The sequence below is a fragment of the Microchirus variegatus genome, assembly GCF_963457635.1.
Source record: "Microchirus variegatus genome assembly, chromosome: 9".
Classification (NCBI taxonomy): Eukaryota; Metazoa; Chordata; class Actinopteri; order Pleuronectiformes; family Soleidae; genus Microchirus; species Microchirus variegatus.
This window is the reverse complement of record NC_139810.1, coordinates 19,878,469-19,901,002: the sequence shown is the minus strand read 5'-3', so window position 1 is coordinate 19,901,002 and position 22,534 is coordinate 19,878,469. Positions and strand designations below refer to the sequence as shown.

The 22,534-nt window shown below is 40.2% G+C and overlaps 1 protein-coding gene across 1 annotated transcript; it reads left to right on the top strand.

Annotated features, from left to right (window-relative positions):
* The first annotated feature begins 1,824 nt into the window (after positions 1 to 1,824).
* ctnnbip1 (catenin, beta interacting protein 1) lies at positions 1,825 to 20,406 on the top strand. Its single transcript, XM_083895739.1, has 4 exons — positions 1,825 to 1,919; positions 11,029 to 11,146; positions 12,430 to 12,520; positions 20,039 to 20,406. The coding sequence occupies exons 2-4, from the start codon at positions 11,051 to 11,053 to the stop codon at positions 20,095 to 20,097; spliced, it is 246 nt and encodes an 81-aa protein (XP_083751865.1). The 5' UTR covers positions 1,825 to 1,919; positions 11,029 to 11,050; the 3' UTR covers positions 20,098 to 20,406.
* The last annotated feature ends 2,128 nt before the right edge of the window (positions 20,407 to 22,534 follow it).

The following is a 22,534-nucleotide window of genomic DNA, read 5'->3' as shown; positions in this document are numbered from 1 at the left end:
AAGAAGCTGTGCAAACCTGCGTGTGTGTGTGTGCTCATATTTAAGCTATCTGTAGTTTCCATTGTGTTTTTGAGCGTATGTGCCAGCAGGTGGCGTGAAAGTGATTTCATGCTCACAGTGTCAAACACACTGATACACTGACTCATCCAAAATAATGTTTTTCTTTCTGTTTAAGTGAGCCTGTGTGCTGGACGAGTCCATGTTGTGTTGTGTTGCTCAGATTCCTTTACATGTTGTATGTCTACCTTGCTGCAAGTCCTTCATTGGCCAGTTGAATGTAAGATAAAGTGCTTTTTGTGTCCATTTTTTTGTGTGTGTAAAAGCTCAAGTAATCCTGACTGTTTGTATGAATCTCTGTACAATGATGTATTTTACAGAAGGAAAAGTGAAGATTGAACACATTAAAGTACAGAAATATTCACTTTGGAATACTGTAGAGTTGAAATATAGGTCATCTATGCAGACTTAGTTACACACATCTGCTTTAAGCCAGGAGGAGTGGATCTACTCAATTAATAGACGACATTTTGCAATTTGTAAATGATACTGCGGTTGCCTTTTAATTGATTTGATTGATTGTAATAATAATAGCAGCTCAGGCTTGATTTAAATGTGTGCAGTTAAAACAGAACAATTGTCTTTTGCATATTCCTGTTTCCCCCTTTGCTTCTTACACTGTCAGGAGGAAAACGCACACTCAATAAATCGTTTGCAACAGCTCATCTCAGCTGTAACCTTCAAGAGTCGTCTGTCAGCTCAGAAACCCTTTGCCCTTTGTTTGTGTGTAGTTTTTCTTCACTTTTGTGTGACTAATGCTAATCCCAATACAGTGAATATGGTCATTTTACATCATTACGTATCAAGAAATCAGAAAATTGTCATAGTGTAGTTATGAACATGTAAAAAATTTGCATTGCCTACTAAGGGTATGTACAGAGTAACCTTCATCTCTCACATTATGTATTCCTCTCCTTTTTCATATTTAAAAAATCATTATAGATAAAACCAGAGCCACTGAAATCACCTTTTGTCTCTGATACAACTGAATAGACAGGTTTATAATGGTTTCATAAGAGGCCCCTCTTCATCTATTGATACACTAAATGTAGCAGATAATTGATTTCTAATTATTCAGGACAGTTTCGACTGTCAGCAAGTTGTATACATGTGTTGTATTGTTCAATAAAAGAAACTTAAACTTGAGAAAGCGCTCAGTAAGTGCAAACCTCCACCAAGGTCGCTCAAGTTTCCACAGTGTCTGGAACATCACTTTCATCCAATCACTGAATGTTAGCGATAACTAACATTCCGAGAGCACTAAATCAAATTCTGCCGTGCATTTTGGATTCTACTGCTCACAGACAGACAAAAAAAACATAACATTGTGAAAAATAAAAAACATAAGTGTATTTATTTATTTATTTTGGGGCGGGGTGTCCTAAAATAAACCTGTCATATAAAATAATTAATTTTAAAAAAAAATGTAATTTAAGAAAAACAAATAAACACACGGACCCCACACACACAAAAAAACAACAACACAAATACCATTCAGTTTTTCTATCTCCTGACAATTTCAATTTAAAAATCCCTCTAACATTTTGAATTATGCTTCTCTTTGTGTAGACCAATGTGATTCTCTGGTTTAAAATACATTTACATGAACTTAATCTAAGAAAAAGCCCCTCCATCATGATGTCAGGGCTGCTCTCCTCAGTCCATTTATTGCTATTTGTTGTACCGATGGCGCCCCTAGTGGCCGGTAGCGGGACTGATCAGGCAGCGGGGCTGCAGCTGCGTTGAGTCAGTCCGCCGTAGCTGTGCCGACTGGAGGGATGTGACCCCGGAACAGGACGCCCTCCTACAACAACACACCATTCATACAGAGCACAGAAGAAAGAAAAGCTGGACCAGGAGGGGTAAGCTCACTCTTATGTCTCCTTTTCTTGACGGTGTGTTTAGTGTCATGAGCTTTTTAGGAGCAAAATGTGTGTTTCGCTCCCGACGTGTACTCTTCTGTGGCTGAGCAGCGGATACGCTCATGTACCTGGATGCTGTTTGCACCCATAGGAACTTCATTCAGGCTTTTGTCTCCGGCATGCTAGCGAGCTAGCTCGGTTGTTAAACATTGGCTGCTTTGACAATAGTAACGCGGGTTTGGCGGAGACTAGCGTGGTTAATGTGTCTCGGTTAAACCGAAGACAGCTTGCATGCGATTAAAGGTTATTATCAACGCGTTTTCCCGAAGCGGACATTGTTTAAGGTCCGTGTCGAGGGGGTAGCATTTGAGTATCGCTGCTTGCTAGCAAGACGAGCGCTGCTACAGTTTGAACCTGAAAACAAGAGCCGTGCAGTAATCTGCTGTTCTTATTCCATGTTACTGCAGTTGTTTCTATGTTATATTTTACTCAGATATTATCCGTGAAGGAAACCAGTTTATTGCTCAGTAACTGTCCATCTTAACTACATTGGTGCTTATTTAATTAAGCAGACGCGTAAAGCAGAATTTTGACTTTTCTAAAAAAAAAAAATCGGCCGATTATTACTTATTGATGCAAGCACATACACTTTTTTGACGTAATGAATACTCAGTACTCTCTACTGGATTGTTAAGGGTTTTAAGCGGGTTGTATGAGGTATCATACGGTGGTGCAGCGGTTAGCGTTGTTGCCTCACAGCAAGAAGTTCACCAAGTTTGTATGTTCTCCCCATGTGCGCGTGGATTCTCTGTAGTTTCTATGGCTTATTCCCACAGTCCAATAACAACACTACAGATTGGCCATTGGGTTAATTGGGCAGATTAACTTTAGTGTGAGAATGAGTGTCTGTTCATCCCCGTTTGTCCCGGCGACCCTCATGTGGAGGTAGTAGGTGGATGGTTGGACGTATGAGGTATTGACACAACATTGATATGACGTCGCCGTTTTTGTGGAAAAGCCCAAGGCCTGGACACAGGATCTCACTGACAACGTTGATGCCAACAGGGTCCGAAAGAAAGGGAAAACAGACGCTATCCTAAGAATGTGTTTGCTGCCATTTCTTGCAGTGAGACAGTCTTTTCCAGCTGAAAGCTGAAGATGGTAAACCACTCATTTCCTGCAAGTCCATTGAGGAAAATCAGCAAATTTCTGTTATAGCACACAGGAGATTTTAATCCACTGCTGTCTCCATCAGTAAGTCCAAATGTGTTGTTTTGTGACTGCAGTGTTTGAAATGTATCTACGTGACTGAAACAAATTTAATTTTCTACCGGAAAAGGCTGTCAACTGTGAGTGACATAAAGCAGCAACAATAGAGGTTAAGTTATTGCAGACTTAAGTAGTTGTAGGTGGGCCTTTTGTGAAGTGGTTAAAATAGTTTTATTCCTGTTGACCCTGCTGACAGACATGTTATCAGTGACTGAGTATGCCTGGGTACCAGGCTGCTTCACAGAAATGTAGACGTGCTTGGCAGCACATTTACTTGGTGTTGAACATTTGTAAATTCCTTATACAACCAATGAACTTGAACTTTTTTCAGTCAATGTTTAGTTTTTTGATGACTGGATTTATGTATTTAATATTTTCATTTAATTACATTGCAGTACAAACACAAACAGTTGGAGGGACAGACCAAGTCTTATCCCATAGACGTTTATTTAAGTAAAGCAATTTTGTTTATCATTTGTTAATATTAAACAGTTTTATTTATCAACTGAAGAAATTAAACTAACCAAACATATTGTCCAGAATAAATAGGAATCATATATCAGGTATATATTTTACTATATTTTTAGAGATGTGCATCAAACATAGAAATAGCCATGTCGGTGGATCTCGACTCCCATCATTGTTCACATTAGTTTGTTTTACCTGTGCCCACCATTATGATGTGAGCAATCATAAATGACGTGTCTCGTTTTAGAAAACTATATCTATTTGTTACAACGCTCCACAAATATTAAACCAAACTACAGACCAATATGTTCCGCTCTTAAAACACCTACCAGTCAGTCGAGTCAAGACGATGCTTTTTAAGATTATAGATTAAGATTACATTGCTGCTCCAACCCCAGACACTGTTGTACAAGTGTTCTCTTATGTGGTTTTTAGTGGCCAAGTTTGATTTTTCACATAATGCTGTCGTTTAACTTCTATTTTTGGATCATGCCACCCATGGTTGCATTGTGCATTGCAGCCTTTTACAGTGTCTGCTTCCCCCACATGTCAGATAGCTGACAGCTCTTTTGAGTGGTGAAGCTGGCACTCAGCCGGCAGCTGGGCACTGATGAGCCCTGCAGCCAGTGGGTGGCAAGCGCACTTGAACCCTCCTGGCAACCAGCAGAGATGATCATGAACCACAGTATGTGAAGCCTTCCGTAGTCTGCACATTCCCCCAGCTGACAGGGTTTTGGAGAGAGATTTGGACCCTTGGCCTCGCCTTCCTCCCCTCCTCGATTCACTTGCACACATTGAGGGCAGGTGGGTTTCAGCAGCTGCTCAACCCCCGAGTATCGACGGGACCTCATCAGCTGCCTACGAGCAGTGTTTGGGAGGGAGAGCCGCCTCATCACACAACCCCTTGCCCCGCATTTGGCACATGCTCCGTCAGCCTCTAGTCGACATTTACAGGCCACATTCTCTCTGTGTCCTGCCACTCAAATATGAAAGTAGCTATCACCCATTACCCATAGTTTCTTACACACTTGAGAGAAGCCTCCAGACAAATACAACAGCTTTTAACTTGAGAATTAAAACTTGAAGCATGGCCATCTTCCCTGTGTAGATCTTTGTCTGGTTTGCATGGTATCCTGAACATTTGCATTTTCATTGTATTGTTCCAAGCACAGAGATCACATAACTGTTCACAATTCTGAATTATTTGCCATGCTTTGACGATGGCGCCTTTTGAAATCTTGCAGCCGCGCCCCCAAGGGACCAGCTTAGGGCAGCAGCTTCTGTTTCAATTCCTTTGAGAGACCTAGATGAGCGGGTGGAGATGCTGTGAGATCATAGACTAGATTTAATTATGTTGTGTTGCATGTTCAAAGTACTTATTGTTGGAGCATCTACATCACCGTGTTACCTATATCTTGTTGTAAAAGCTAGATTTTAATACAAGTTATATTAATAACCGTCTTTCCAGTGGCCCAGCAGAGTTATAAAAATTGTCTCAAAAAATTAGGAGAGAAGAGAAACTCAAGCTTTCTGGTGGCATTGGCTATATTTTTTTTTTTTAGTCAACTGTAGTTCACCCTTTTTAAGACTTATTATCAGAAATATTAAAATATTAAACCACACATAGACCCATCTCTGTATAGATGCACAGGATTATTTGAGTTCATGCCTCACATGGTGACAACAAGACATGACCTACTTATCAGTCATGTTTTGCCAATCCACTTCATCATGTTTGTCCCCAATTACTATAGCCACTGTTGTAGGCACTGTACATGTGGGGAGATTGCTCCACACAAAGGCTGCATGCAGTCATCCAGTAAATCTAAACCAGGGTCTTTCTGTCCTGTAGTGTTTGCTTGTCTGGCTGGACCCCATGCTGCCTCGACCCAGAGGGAGTCTGCGTGGTTAGGGTTGGGGTAGGCTGGTCAAGTAGTTTTCATAATGAGTCTGCAGCTTTGAATGTGTACATTGTACAGTGTAATTTGGGTGGTTTTGAAATCAAAATTATGATCAATTTAATCATCTTAATACAAGCACAAGTGTCAAATGTCCTTCTTGAACACATTTATATTTTTCGCTTACAGAGCACTTATTATTCATGACTTATTACTCATTAGTAGAGGAGTGTGTCTGGTTGTACCTGCAGTGACACAGCTGCTCCACACACCCAGGCCAGGTTGTCGACAGCTCAGCTGGCAGCCACACCAGGATTGCAGCCTACTTGAGTTTCTCACACATTTGCTTGGGATGCTGGAGCAGCTCATGATTGAATTCAAGTTATGTTTCCTTCTCAGTTTTTCCTCTACGCAGTGGCTGTCGGCCTCCTGGAGTTCAGGCATATGTGTGAAGTTGAACTCTGTCCATCAGTTAAGACTGAGGACTGTTTCTGCTTCCTGGAAGAATTTGATTTGTAAAACAATCAAATGTTGTGCATCATGCAGGCAGCCATAGCCAGTCATAACGTCAAGTTGAGCAGGCAATGTGTGATTAGGCCGGTGCACTGTCCCTGCCCTTCATGACCCTCAGCAAATGTGAGGGCCTATCACATTGCATACTGTAATTCCTGGCAGCAGGCTCTTGCTTGCACTGTGTTGCCCAGTCATTCTGCTGAAACGGAGAGGAGCATTTCTTCACTTCTACCCATCCATTTACACCACTTATCCTTTGAGGGTTGAATGGTCTGGAGCCAATCCCAGCTGACTTTATATGAGAAGTGGGGGTACAACCTGGACAAGTTTGGTGAATGTATTAGTCCTTTCTCATTGTCAGACTAACACACCCAGATAATGCGATAGGGAGTTGTATTATTATTACGGCATTTATATGTTCATTCAGACCAGATTTGGACTGGCCCAAGGAGTCTACACATGTGCCAGTCCACACAGTTTCCAACCTGCAGCTTAAATGCTGAAATAATAGAAGACACTGAAACACAGAAGAATAAAACAACAGCCACAAAAACATGGTGAAATCCCGGGGCGGTATATGTATTTTTGGCTGCTGGGGAGACCGCTGTTATGCTCTAGCAGTTTACAGAATGGAATATAGTAAAGTTCATGAATGGTGATGAAATGATGCCCTCCATGCTTAAAACTAGCCACCAGCTAAACTGGAACCCAATACTAACGAGCCGAAAGGCGGCGTCTCGCCACCTAGCATTGAGGAGGTGGACACAGGTCATTCAATAAATTGATTCCCCACTAGTGCTTGTATGCTGGGACAAGAACAGTGGTCCAGCTGAACTGCATAGTTGAGCGACTTAACTGTGAAAATGTTTTTCTTTATGTTTCAAAAATAATCTCGATGAAGTTTAAAGTTATTGCTGTAAAAATCTGACCAGTTACTCTAAGTCCCTACAAGTCTCTTGAAGTGATGAAGTCTCTTCATTTTAGCTGAATAAACATTTTTCACTTAAATAAATCACAGAAACTCCTTTGTTTCACCTCCCATGTCTGACACGTCTAGTAATGTAATACCATCATAACACAAAATAATTCTTCAGAAAATCAAAAAAGAAGCTTTAGTGTGTAGCTGAAATAATGAGCCTATTAATTATTTAGCTGGAAAAAGAATCTGCAAGATTAAAAAGGATTAACAGTTTCAATAATGTAAAAAGAAAAACAGTCAAAACAATTCCAAAAATAATCAGGTTGCAGCTTTGTTGACGAGATTATTTGGTGCTTTCTTGTCGCATAAACAGATTATTTTATAGTCCGATATCAAATATTGTCTCCCACTACTGCCACAGTGTTACTGGGAAGCTTGCCATTGTGTTCTTTTCTATTTCATTAAGTTTTCTAAACTCGGTGTCAATGATATTTGTTTCACTCAACTGCCAAGAAGGACAGTGACTTGATGCCTCAGTTCATCCCAACGTCATGGGGGGTGGGATTAGGTTTAGATCAATTAAAGGAAGCCTTTGATTATGCCTGGAACATTAGCCACATGTGTGTGGAGGAGGCTGAGCATCCTCTGAGGGATAAGTGATGAGCCGACCGCCTCTAGAACCTAACACCGGGCATGCACAAAGGAGGCAGAGAGGATCCATGTCACAGTCCCGAAAAATGTTTGTGTACATCAGAATAAACCCAGGTTAGCTGCACACAGAAAGGTTTTCCACACCTTAACAGTAATGTGCTTTTGGGATATTGCTATATTTGAAGTCTGCCTTATCACCTAGGATATTGTGTTTTTTGTCACTATTATGACACAGAAAAAGAAAAATGAAGCCGCTATTGATTAAAAAATAGTCAACAGGCATTTATAAAGAAATTATTATTTTTATATTGTCAAATGGAACATCTGACAATGACGACAGATGGGAATTTCGTCATATATATCAAATTAATCTGATGTTTGAAATCTAATCCAGCACAGATACCTTGAAGGGATTTCTTAGAGTGTTTAACTCTGTAGCAGTGAGGCATTATACACCAGTCACCTACTGTCTAGAGCATTGTTGGAATTGTAAGGATGGCTGAATAGCAAGATGGTTCAATTGGAGTGCACAGATTAAAGTGCCTGTTACATAATTCTGTGCACAATGTTAAATACATATTATACATGTTATCCAGTTCACTGAGTGGCAGAACTGTCATCCTTCCACTTCTGCCTCTGCTGCCTGAAATAGACTCCTCTCCAAATGAGCATTTCTACCCCTTTAGTCTGAAGGAGACAAGCAAACGCCACAAATGGATGGATGTGATCTGACTCTTTCTGCTGAATTATTCTTTTTTTAGGTTGGGTACAAACCTGTCACAACAACAGAATAATGCGACTGATGATTCACATTTATAATTCCACAGTGTTTCAACTTCCGACAGAGAGTCTCCCAATGGAATTGTACGCACCGTATTTAATGTTCTATTAGCAGATATGGATATGAAAGAGGAATGGGATGAAGTAGACTTCCAAATTGCAGTTCTCAAAATGGTCAATAGCATAGATTATGCTATATATGGCCGGTTCAAAGCCAAATACCTGAGAGTTGTTAATGATGCAACCAATAGACCCATTTATAAATAGATGATCAACCTTTTGTGTTGAGAAGAAGACATGACAATGTTTAAGATGCCAAGTCTCTAAATATGCCTTAAGTTTAGGGATGATATAAGTCAAAATCTCTGGCTCAAGTATCAAACAGATAGAAATGTTACATCCAAGGAAGTACTATATATTGCATGCTTCACTCACTGTACATAAACTCTGAAGTGTCAATAAATATGCAACTGCATTTTAGCTGGGTAATTTTGTGGGCAGTTTATTTCTGCATTTTGGGAGAACAATATTTCTTACGCAGTTGGAGAAATATGTCTTTGAAAATGTGCGAAATGGCAGAAATGTGTAAAAGGACCGACTGAGATACTCAATTTTCTGATATCGGACACAAAAAGTGGTATTGCACCATCCCTACGTCAGTTTTTTCTACTTTTCATCCACCGGTACATAATGGTTTATTTCCTGCTTGTTTCTTTCACCCTTCATATTGTGTGTGTGTCCTCTCTCTGCCTGGTCGGTGTGCCTGCAGTCTCAGGTTGTCCATTTGTCTGAAGTGTGGAGCTCGTAGACATGATCAAACGTGTCACTGCAGCTGACTGAAGCCACCGCCCTCCCCCCCCCACGCTCTCTACCAACATCCACACTCCATCACTACCCCCACTCAAACACATACATGCCGCTCTACCTCCACCACCCCCAGTACCCTGAGGGTCCACTCAGCGACTGACACCATCTTTTCATGTGTGTCTCGCCTTGAATCTTAAGCCGTGCTACAATTAAATGTCCGAATGTCCAATGTTAGGTAGTTTGTAAATAGTAAAAAGTAAATAATATTTGCATCTGCCCCTTATTCGTTGTTTCTGCTGCTGCCTTTTGTGACTGAACAGACAAGAGGACAAAGTCACATGTTGGTTTTGCAGGGTGTAATAATTTTTGAAAACTGAAGCCAGAAGCATGTTGTCCAGCTGCTCTGATCTGGATGAGTCCACAAGCTCACAGTGGAACCCAAATGCCAGCCAATAGCCAATGGTTCCCCCGTTCATCCTCCACCCCTGGGCTCTGGGAAGGGAGGGGGGGCAACAAGCCAGCTCCTCAATTAAATATAACCCCACATCAAACAGCCTGTCAACATGCATTAGTGGTCCTTTGTATAGATAAGAGGCCGAAATAAATTGCTAGAACTATCATAGTCGCTGTGGCGTTATGAAAGATTCTGAAGGGAAAACAAATCCTGACTTGCATACTTATATCCTCTCTATTCTATATTTTTTTTAATCTAGATTTTTATTTTAAATGTTTTATTTAGTGTATTCCGTGCCTTATTCCTGCTGCATCTTTTTAGCTTTTTAAGTTAGAAGGTTTCGGCTGTAAATCAAGCCGTGCTGAACGCCTCATCTTGTTGGTGGGTTATTGCAGAGATCTGACAGCAACCAACCTTGATGTGTGTGTGTGCTATCACCGTTGGAACCTATCCCTTTTCCGTCATCCGCATTAGCCTTGGCAGCTTCTTTTATCATCTGCCTTCCCCTTTTTCTCTCCCCTTCTGCCTGTATTTCACATCTCTGCAGAGTGACAGAGAAAATAGGTCATTAGTTAGATGGAGAATAAGAGATGGAAGGAGCAGGCAGTGGCAAGATCTGTGTGAAAAACGGCATACAATATGCATGAGAGGCGTTCATGCTGTGAAGTGCCAAAACTGCACTGTGACTCCCAAGGCCAATGACTTCTATATCTAATACGATCACTGTAAGGATAATACGAACATAAAGCTTATTACTTTATGCATCATCTACTTTGTATTATTTTTGCGTTATAATAGCACCGTAAATAATTCCAGCCTGGTTTTCTGCATGTGAGAAGTCTGATTTGAAAAACACTTAATAATTTAAAATGCAGTCAGTCTTTTATGTTGTTACAGTAATTCTCCAGGGGTCGTTAGTTCAGTGCTGCAGACTTTTGGAGCCTTAACCCTGTATCTGCTGAAGAGCACAAAAAAGGATATTTTAAGAAGTTGTGTCTTAGAGGATATGGGTTTTTTCTATGGCGAGACATGAAAAGTGTGATCAAAATAATACATTTAGTGACTTAAGCGTATCAAGTCTGAGAACAGCATTGTGTTGGCATAAATGAATAATAATACTCAGTTGATAAATGATGATCGCCTGATGGAGATAATTCAAAAAGTTGGATCTATACTCGAATCAGAACAGTTAGATCACTGTGCAGTTGCCTTAACTATCACTTTTCAAGGCTGCAAGGGTGACTATTGAACAATATAGAGTGTCACTTTATTATCTTAATAGGTATGTAAACAATATTGTGTGTGATTTTTCACAGGTTTTGTGTAATCTGGATTTATTTGTGTGTCCAGAGCCACAGGAGCAGCAGGGGGGATGAATCGAGAGGAGGCCCCGGGGAAGTCTCCTGAAGACATGTACGTCCAACAGAAAGTGCGGGTCCTGCTCATGCTTAAGAAAATGGGATCAAATGTAAGTACGGCATTTTTTTTTTCTGACAAAAACTACATTATGTTCATGTGATACGTTTCTAAAAAAAAAAGAAACTAGTTTGTTTCGCCTAGTTTTAAAGATGCTTTGTGTCGGGATGTGTTAATTGTACAAAGGGTGTTTACAGAAGCTCACCGAGACTGTTAAATCCCGCCATGATCCATGGCTACATTTCATTCACATCAATTACTTCAGACTATCACACCTTTTATTCTAGATGTTTCATGTTTTAGTCTGTTGAAGAAGAAAAATTTAATGCAATCTTTATGTTGTTTGTAGCCCTTCACCACGTTAAGAATGAGCCTCCTGGTTGTCTGAAAACAGATTTTCATACTCTCGATGTTGTATCCAACATCATTCAGCAAACATCTCCAACAGATTTGTATGTACACACCAGGCAGAGCATGCAGCAGCCCCACAGATGTGTTTTCTGTTCAGCTCAGGTACTGATGGTAATTCTTGCCTAAATGGCCCTTTGACAGTGTGGAGAGTTGGCTGTTTTTGCTGCCTCTGGAGGACAAAAACCTGACTGCAGGAAATTTAAAGCTGAAGTAGGCTTGAGCATGAATAGTCACGAAGAGAAGCCAAAAGCTAAGAGAGTGAGACACTCTGCCTGTACAGAACTAACCAGACAACTATTACAGTTTGAGTTGTCATTTAGTGGAGCAACATCCAATTTGCTGGCAATTGCGGTCTAAAAGTCAAAGTACATCAATGCTATAAATGTTCACACTATGTGGACATTAGTTGGAAATGTACATTAATATCACCAAGTCTGTTTCTCTTGGGTTTGTTGCTATAAATATGTACTGTTGGTTTGAGTTGCATACATGAACAAATTCCAAATCTATAAACTATTATGGTATTGTATAGGTATGACCCACAGAAGGAAATTGATGTCTGCCCTCACAGTTCCTGAAACTGTTTGAAGAATATACTGTAAATATTATGGCATGTGTCTGAAAACGAGAACAGCAGAGCTGTACTGCAAAAGGAGGATTTAATGTTATCAAGTGTAACTTCAGGTTTTACTTTGGTTGTTCAGGGTTACAACTGACTTGGGTTCACTTTTGACTAGCGTAAGTCACCATGGTATCCAACTGCTGCAGAGCTGGATAAGTTCAAAATATGAAACGCAATCAAATTATTTAAAACTGCTGAATTATCAGATTAAGTATATATATATATATATATACTTGTGTGCGTATGTCCTTCAAGATGAAGGTTTGTGTAATAACACTTTTTCTCTGTTTGCTGTTCTTCAGCTCACGCCGAGTGAAGAGGCTTTTCTCCGAAATTACGCAGGTGTGGTCCACAGTCAGATGAGCCAGCTACCACAGCACAACATAGATCAGGGTAATGTTGTGACACACACACACACTTTTGGTTTTAAATGTTATACTTTTGGTTTAAAAGGTGTAAGAATAGATGGTGTTAATGACAGTGGGTTAAAAATAAATCCCATTTGAAACACTGTTCGTCTACAAACGCCACCCTCACATGTTGCTGAGTTGGTCCTGAGCTGAGACGGGGAAAATCCCTCCACACACAATTGCTCCTTTAGAATCCGTTCCCCAGCTGGCCTATCGGATTCCCTGACTGAGCGCAGAGGTTGATTCAGTGGCCCACCAGCACTGTAAAAATTACTCATACAGCAAACATTAGTGTGGCTGACTGGAAACAAGTGACTCATCTTCCACGTGAGTGAGTTGCCAGTATCACTACGGCTTCACACCAGTGGCCCAAATAGGGAACCACATTCAAATGCTGTATTGTTAATTTGGTAAAGCAAATCTCTATTCTTGTATGCTGTTGTTTGCTTGATAGTCATCTTGCATATGGGGTCATATTTTTTTAGGACACTTGGGAGCGCCGTTGAGCTGTTTATAGCTCCTCAATCTTTCATGAATTTAAATCCACAAGGGGGTGCTCGAATAATAGTCAAGTGGAGTCACTGCAGTGGCCCAATGAAGCAGCAGCAGAATATTCTAATATATGACGTTGGTTCAAAAACATTAAGTGCTCTGCAGGCTTAGTCCAAGCATGGGTGTGACACAGGGGGCCTGCTGTCCTCTCTGCAAACCTAACTTTAAGTCTGAATAATTAACTGTGATGAAGGTAAAGGACACAGTTCTTTGGATTAATGAATGTGTGGTTTTCTGCTTTAAAGTAATATTAGGTTTATGATTACAGAAGGTATTGCGTAACAGACACATTGACCTTGTCCGTTTGTCCTTCTTTGGTGTTTCTTAAACTTGCCCTGCCTGTTAAATTTCATTGTCACATCTTGTGTCAAAGCAGTGTGTTATCAAATATATCAGGTGCATCGGTGATGAGTAGATGCATTTATTATTATCATTTATAATAATTTGGGGTTGGTTTGTTTTTAAAGATATATTCGTGACAGTCTGTCCTTCTCCATGTTGATTAGTAGATGCAGAACTCTCTGTCTTTGCTGTGTCAATACTGCAAGGAAGATTCTCATTAATTATGGATGGAATGACTGGTGAAAGGTGCTCCAACTATGCATTATACATCACAAAAACAGACACATTTAGCATCATCTGGCAGCCTGCCTCCACCCTGGTGTGGCAATGAATTATTTGTGGTCTGCACCTTGTCAAGTCATGTGATTTTTGGAGATTTTGGAGTTTAGACCTTCTAAATATGCAATGCTGACTGAAGGGCAGCAGCCTGTCAGCATCAGCACAATTAGTATTCTTTGAGATGGTGAATAAATATTTGCATACATGGAGAAGGAAGTCCAATATTTGATCTCATTCTACTTCATTGTTTTGGTCAAATAGATTAAAGGAAATCTATTTTTACCCAGAGATGTGTGAATATTGTGTGCTTAAAATGTAATTTTCCAGATGAACAAGCTTCAAACTAAATACTAAAAACATATAAAACATATAAAAAACAAAATTATGCCATGCATGATAACTTTAAATATATAAATACTGAAACGATATCAGGTCTTTTATTATTTTATCACTAAATTAATATCTTTGTCATTTCAGAATTACATTTCAGTACATTTGTAAAAAGTTGTTAATATTATTATGTTATTTCTTGCAGTGCAAATTCCAACCTTGAGTATAGGGATGTATAGGGAATCAATCAAAATCAAAATCACTGGGTCAATGTAAAATTTGTTACACAGATGGAGAATTATGTCTTTGGAATGACTTGGCACAAATGTGAGTTTCATAGTTCATAAATGGTCTTAAAGGACTGACAGACTAATGTCAGTATCGGTAGATGCTCGAGTTTGTGATATCGGTATCGGACACAAAAAATGATATCATATACTTGAGTATCTAGCCATATCAATATCAGTCTGATACACTGACTGATACCACCACCAGCCATTTCATAAACACAATTCTCCAACTGTGTAAGTAATATTTGGTTCCCATAAAGACGATGGAATCAGACCCAGTTAAAATGCCGTTGCTGTGTTTAGTGAAGCATTCATGCATTCGTTTTTCTAATATCATATTTTCATCAGTATCGGTTCAATACTGAGTCACATATGAGCCACATTGTCCACTCTCAGCACTGTGAAACTGAGCATCGTTCAAAGTAGCACAGATACCGGTGTCTCTGGAGTGATCGTGTTATTGGATAGATATGACCTCCACAATCGAATAGTAGCTACCCAGAGATAATTAAGGGACCAGTGACATAGTGGAGAGACGAGCAGGTATAGACTTGCTCTTATGTCAAAGCAAAATAAAAGACAAAAGGCAGTGTGACAGATGGCTATAGTGGCTTTGCTGTTGTCAACTTAATTCTAAGAAAACAATTTCTGGCCAAGGTTGCAGTCAAACCCATCCAGAAATGATGTTCAGTTGTTTTCTTATTCAAAACCAGATAGAACCAGCTTGAGGGAGCCCCACTTATATTCCTTTTAAGTTTATAGGTCACTGAATTTGCATTTTAGATGGTTTTAATTGGCTGATTATAATGCATGCAAATACGGAATTATGTTTAGCAATTTAAATCAGGCCATAGAGTGAATTCATTCCCTGGAACTGTGAATGTTTTCTTTCACTTTATTTATTTACTTATTTATTGTCTGTGCTGCTTTTCTGCAAGATAACTTCGATGTAGCTCAAATGTGGCGTCCCAATGGAGCAGACGATGTTTGGCAAGCAGGACTCAACAGGCTCAGTTTAAACACTGATTATGATGGGAAATGAAATGTCAGCTCATTAAGCATTTTTTCCTGCGCCTTTGTTTCGATCCAAGTTGCTCCATTTTTGGGGGGGAAATTCGGAATAATAACTGTCACTCCAGTGCAGTTAGTTTTCTGCAGTGCAATTGTATTCACTAGTGTGTAGAATATATTAGTTTTGTCTGCTATTGTGAGTCTTTACCTCTTTCATCCAGAGTTTTCTATAACGTGTCACCTCATACAATACAGTTTGTCAGAGCCACACATAATGGCAGGGCTTGTTTTCCTGTCTGATTTGACGAAGAAAGTTTACTCCTCCGAGTGAAAAACGTCTCAGGGCCGTAACAAAAGAGGAGTGATGAGGAGGGGGTTGCCATAGCAACCGCAGTTGTCCCAGGAAAGCAGAGCTTCCCTGTGGGCTTTGGTGTTGTTGCGAAGCGCTGCGTCAGTAGATTGGAGCAGGTGTCATTAGGGGGCCTGGAGACAAGCTGGAGTGCTAATTACACAGCCAGAGTGTGATATTCTAATCTCTCTCTGCCAGGCTCTTCTCTTCTTACTGAAATATGGCCTCTCTCATTTCAAATATTACTCCAGCCCTGTGTAATCAATACACAATCTTGTTCTTTCTTTTTTTTTTTGTGGGAAACAGTCCCAGCAATCGTAAAAGCCGACCTTTTAACTGAGAGCACAGTGACACAGAGTAGGGATCTGCGTTTGTTGTTGCGACTTGGATGGGGTAGTGTGCGATCGATTCATACTTTGTCCTTCTCCTCACTGCAGCATGATTCAGAGCCAGGCACTCAGATTTATGAACCGCCGCGTCGACCGAGCTCGACCCCCCCGAAACACAGTGACAACATTTTCTCCTCTCTATCTCAAAGAAAAGTTTTGTTTGGATGTGCTGAATAGACCACCATTTTCTTTCATACTGCGTCTTCTCAATATTCTGAATTTGCATTCTAGGCCCGTTTAGCAAAATCTGCTGCATCATAAACCCTTTGGGTATGGCTTGTAATATGTGAGATAGATTAATTAAAACCATTTAAAGGGATCATTTAGACAAGAAAAAATGCTCAGTAAAATGACTTACTGTTGCTTGGGTTAGTCAAAGCTTATTACATCTTATAAAGTTGTCTTTATATTGCGATAATATAGTAAAAATGTTGCCTTTCCTGCATCAGTGGATGTCTACTGAGATAGTGTATATGAGCTCCTTTTTTAAGATAACAATCATGCAGACATACAATGGTAATTACAATTAAAGTTAAGCTTGATTTAAATTGAATATATGGATATGGATGTTGCATTTGAATAAGTTGCCATGCTCAGTGTTGTCGGCTGTCTGTAGCCCTTACCCTGAAATAGCGTATCATGGAGATCAAGTGTATTGGAATACACCCACTGCGTTTGTTTACGTCAACACGTTTAGCTGGACCACTCACATCCCCGCTGTGTGGCGTGCTCCTTATTCCCCACCCCTCCCCGCTGTGGGTGGAGCTTTAGCCGCCGGATTGTGACCTCAATCACTGTTTGCTGCTCTGACTAATAACTAAGCGCTTCATCACTGCAACACTGGAGTCATATGGCTGTATTGAGGCTCATAGCGTGGTGCCTTTTTCATTGCAATGCAAAAACTCCACTTGGTTTCATTCACAGCGTTTCTTTCCCGAGGGGGTTTTGTCGATGTGTTTGTCTTTTATGCTCCATTTTTTTAACGAAATATGGATTCCTATTCTCTCAGTGGTGTGAAGAAAGACGACATTTGTTTGTGACTAATGTGACTAAGTTTTTTTGTTTTTGGTTGTAAAATAATTTAGTTTACTTTTCAGTCATGATCATTAATCGTTATTCTCTCTCTCTCTGCTGGCCAGATTCTTTGAGTCAAATTCATTTGAAACCAAAACATTGAACTCATTCTCATTCTCTGTCATATCGATTGTTATGGTCTAAGACCTAGGTGATGGCTCTTAGGTTGCTGTTGTTTGTTGTTTATGTAATCCCTTGTTGTGCAGGGTGAGGAGGGGATCAGTAAACAGTAAAGGGGAAGGGCTGGAGAAAATCCAGGCGCAGAGCTGCACTGAAACAAACCAAAAGCTGCTTGCTCATAAGCAGCAGGAGCAGACTGCCACCCTGTGATGCCCTCTGATTTTTATCTTGTTGCTAGGCAACAGCTTTGAGGGACTTGATGTTTCCATCATGTTTGGATAGAGTGTGTCTGTGTATGTCTGTGTGTGTGGGTGGGGCAGGGTGAGGTCCGAACATGACTCTCAGTTGACTCATTTAAGTCAAACATAGCTCAATCTGTGTGTGTGTGATTCCGCTCGTCCTGCAGCTCAAGATGTGTAGTTCGGTTTAAGTTCAGGGGACGTGTTCGTCCACTGCCCAAGGGTGAATGCCCTCTTTTAATTACATCATCATTCAGAGTGATGTTTATTGTGATAAATGGTGTCATCTTAAGGTGCAGTGTCATAACCAAAAGCTATCTTGGACAGCTGAGCTGAGCTGAGAGTAAACCGGGTTGGGTTCTCTTTTGTGTGATGGTGTCACATAATTGTCTCTTATTCAAGCATCATTATCACTACAAGCTGTCTCCAAGCATATATTTATATTAATTAAAGTATAAAAACCAGTATTTTCTCATTATTTGTTTTCCAGTTTTTGTCTCTTGCTGCTACTTCTTCCCTGTTAGCGTATCTTTCCCCTTAACCTCATCTGATTGGCCAGACTGCTTCCATGGGAAGGGAAGAACTGTGAAGACGAGATCATTTTGAATTTAGCATCGCCGTCTATAAATAAACACGCAAATATTCACTGTTTGAGGGTCTGTGCCGTCTGATGTCGGCGGTCCACTTTGTGCCAAACACACGGAGAAGCTCACAGTCGTTGGCCTACTTTCATATCATGTTTAAATCTAACAAGCACTTGATATGTGTGCAGCGAAGAAAGCCTTTTTATAGTAAACGAGTGTTAGGTGCCAACAGGAATTCTTCTCCACCACCATGTGCAAAGGTGTGGAACTTGGTGTTAGTGATATTTTTGTTTGAATCGGTTGACGACAGCTCCTCTTCATCATTTAAGAATTAAAGCAGCCTACAAATGTTCCTGAATGGACTTTATAGTCCTAGTCATTTATATTTGCTTTGTCTGTCCGGGTGTGAATCTTCTGCATGGCGATGTCGCAGTTTTCATCATGGTTTCAGTCGTGTTTTCACAATCGTCACAGCGTCGGATTGCCAAAAAACTAATGCATTTCACCAGGCTGCCAAATACGACGACGCAAGGAGGTGTATAATAATTTTCCTACTACAGTCTCATCTTTTACCCAAGGTCTTCAATACAAACTTAAATTGCTCACATTAGGAAGGTTCTTTGTCAGAAAATGTTTAATCTAGTAAAGAACCATTAATCATTGAAAGAACTAGGTGCAATTTTATTTTCCCTTACTTCAGTAAAATTGGCAATTGTGTGTTCATTCAGCAGAAAAGGACATTTAATCAACAATGAAAGATTACCATCTGACTAATAAGTATCATTGTGGAACTGGCTTAAATAGGGTGATGCCTTAATTATCTTTGTTGAGTCACAAAAGGAATTAAATCAGACTGTGTTTACTGTTGATCACGTACTTTTGTTCACAGCTCGGTGAGGTTAATGTTGTCGACCTGAATCTAGAATCTGAATCTTTGACTCTACGCTGTAGCAGCAGAGGCGATTGCGTGGGATTGAAGTTACAGATCTAAGTGTTATCATGGCAGAAAAGTAGAATCTGTCACCAGTGGCTTTTCACAGCAGGTGAAGATGAGATAGATTAAATAACCCGAGTACACTATTAGGTGTTTTTATAGCGGTGTCTTTCTTCTCAGCTTCATAGACACAGTTGGCAGGAACGTTGCACACTTTTGCTCTTTGATTTCGAGTGATCCTGTATTTAAGACTTGTGCTAATTCCTTGATTTGAACAGCATTCATGCAATTGATGAATTCGAAGAGCTATAGTCTGTTGGTCCATGTCCCGTTTGTGCTAAAATCTTAATAAGACCATGGTCAGTGTAGAAATAATAATAATGGCAACACAGTGCATCTAGGCTACAACTAACGATTATTTTCATAATCGATTCATCTGTAAATTATATTCACGGTCGTTCAAGTAATTGTTCGGTTTATAAAATGTCAGAAAATGTTGATCAGTGTTCGCCAAAGAGATGATGTGATGAACATGAGATGATGTTCTTAAATGTCTTGTTTTGTCCACAAAACCAAATGTGCTCAGTTTTGATGATGGAGCAAAGAAAGCAGAAAATATTCACATTTAAGAAGGTGAGAAAATCAGAAAGTTTTTTTTTATGGTTTTAACACACAGATTAATTGAATATCAGAATAGTTATTTTTAATAACCCCGTCCAATTGCCTTCGTCCTTTTTCTAAGAGAAGCTCGTCGTGTTTTGTTTTGTCCCTGAACATCAGTGATCACGTTGTCACGGAAAAGAAAGCTTCATATAGCTGATTACTTCATTTCAGTATCTGACGCCTGGAGGGAAAAAAAGACATCTGTGGACTCAGGCCACCATTACATAGCTGTAATGACAGTATAATTATGGAATTAGTGGAACATATGTGCAGATTTTAAACGAACAAAAACAAATCACAGTTGATTTGGATAACATACTGATTGTTTGCTGTTGCCCGCTGCAGGTGCTGAGGACGTGGTGATGGCGTTCTCGCGATCAGAGACAGAGGATCGGCGACAGTGACCCCGGACCACCCCCATCCTGCATCAGTGTCCCATCCTGTCTCCCCCACCCGCCTCCCACACACCACCACCACCCCCCCACGTCCTCCCCAGCATGTGATCCACAACGGCCCAAACTCCACCGACGCCGACACTGACGAGCTCAGGAGAGGAGGAGCACAGCGACGGGGACAGAAGAGGAGGGGAAGAGACACAACAGGAGGTGGCTGCCTCGCTCTCCCTCAGCCTTTTTCCAGCCCCCGACTCCTCCTCCTCCTCCTCCTCGCACAAGCTGGCACACACCGTTTTACCTGAGATGCACTCAAGTGGGTCACTGTGGGGTTGAAGCTTTGGCAGTCAGTAAAAACACTCATGGATTGTGTGTGTGTGTGATTGAATATCAAATGTAGTCTTTTTTTTAATTCTGGTCGGAGGGAGGGGGGTTTGTTTTGTTTTGTTTTGTACGATCTTGTCTGTGTGGAGACTCTAGGCAGTGTTACACGTTTTATCTGCTGTGGTCACCGGAGGAACTGACCAGTTAGCAGCAGAATGAAGCAGAGAGGAGGTTAGCATTGGGTCGAGCAGCAGGCGTGAGGATCGCGATCACGTTAGGGGAGAGATTTGAATTATTTCTGCTCACCCTAACGCGGCTTTGAGTTAGCTGTTTTGTTATAAAGGCTTTAGTCATGTGTCGTGCCAGAGGCCTCATTTATAAACATTAAGTGTGCATATAAAAGGCAACAGTCTGAAGATAAAACGCCTCACTTTATCACCCCTGTTTCAGCACAGTGATGTACTTGTGAGCAGTTTATAATTGGATTTGTGTCAACTGTAACTCCTCATCTTAAAAGTGGCCGATGCTGTATGAACTCACCGTGAATGACAACAACAAACCATTATAGTGTTTTACATCTGATTTGATAACAGTTTGTGTACAATTCATCAAGTGATTTCCATTGTTAGTTTTTTTTTTTTATTATTTGTATAAGCCAGACACACTTGATAATAATTTGTCTGCGATCCCACGCTGCTCCACCGCTCTTACAATGCGCCGAGTTTCTCTCGCCACACTCATGATTCTCTCCGTACTTACGCTGTTTGTATTAACGCTCGCGTCAGGTCCCGTCTCTAATCGTCTGTGTTTTATTATGTACGGTTAACGGAGGGGGAGGGAGGGGGCCCGTTCTGTGGCTTTTGATGCGCTCGATTGGATTTGCTGGGTTAAGGCGAGGGTATGTATGTATTGTGAGTTTTATAAATGAGGCCTCGGCTCGTTCTCCTGCTGCTTTACTTTTTAACCAGAGGCTGTTGCAGGTGCAGCGATGCTTTTCTAATAAAGGAAAGCTTTAAGAATGAAAGACACTAGCAGGCGTAATATTAAAACACAGGTGTTCACATTCTCCCCAAACAAATACTACTTTTGTTTTGGGTTATTGTGGCTTTTAAAACCTTCTTCTTCGTTCTTTTTTTTTTATTAATGTACAGATAGTTGGGAAATACAATAATGATTTGATTGTGCCAATTGTACTTTTTGTTGTTTTTTTTATCTGTAAGATAAAAATTAACATTATTGATTAAGAAAACTGGTAAGAGACAAGTAGAAGTTGTTATTTATTGTTTTCTGAATTGACTCCCTGTTCCTCCAACACATCATTAAAGCCGGAGAACCAGTAGATAGTTGAAGTATAACGTTAATATTATTATTCTTATTCTTATCGGCAGTGGCTCTTTGTTCACACTAAAATCACACAAACTCTAATTTATAACTATCTTTAGCTGAAACACATGAAGCCAAACATAAGAACTGTGTGCTAATGCTGACTGTACTGTATCTCTTGCACTATTATCAATGGGATATTTGCAAAAAATACATTTTGATATTTAGCACAGAGATTGTGTTAGGTTTATTGATAAAGAAACCTCCGTAACCATGTTTTTATTCCTTCCTGATTTAAAAAATAATAATCTTCTTTGTTCATTTACTCAACTGGAAAATCTCAAATTTGTCAACAGTCGACTTTTTTTTTTTTTCTAGTGAAATGCTCAATATTTAATGTGTTTAAGTACAGTTTGTTAACTTGTATAACTTAAAATAACTGTAAATCCAAGCATGTCGTGGTTTATAACGTGCATTCGTGTGGAGACGAGGATCTTCGCAGACTTGACCCCATGACCCTTGTTTAGACATTCTTGACATTTGTGGAAGCTACTAGCTCTTTAAAAGAAAAAAAAAGGATAATTTTTGTGTTTTTTCGGTTATCGTGACGGCAACGACTTGTTTCAACGTTGACTGTGATGTGAACGGCTCACACGTCCGTCACACTCTCCGCATACGGCAAAGAAATTTGTCTTAATGTTTACTTTTATTTTTGAAGCATTCTTTATTTGTCTATGCATCGTTTGTTTGTTTTTCTCAAAAAAAAGTGTCTTACTGTACATTTTACCTATCAGGGTTGTTC

Excerpts from the sequence above, each read along its gene's own strand:
- ctnnbip1 (XM_083895739.1), top strand. The coding sequence starts at position 11,051 with ATGAATCGAGAGGAGGCCCCGGGGAAGTCTCCTGAAGACATGTACGTC. Across the intron at positions 11,147-12,429 it reads TTAAGAAAATGGGATCAAAT|CTCACGCCGAGTGAAGAGGC; the intron begins GTAAGTACGGCA and ends GCTGTTCTTCAG. Across the intron at positions 12,521-20,038 it reads ACAGCACAACATAGATCAGG|GTGCTGAGGACGTGGTGATG; the intron begins GTAATGTTGTGA and ends TGCCCGCTGCAG.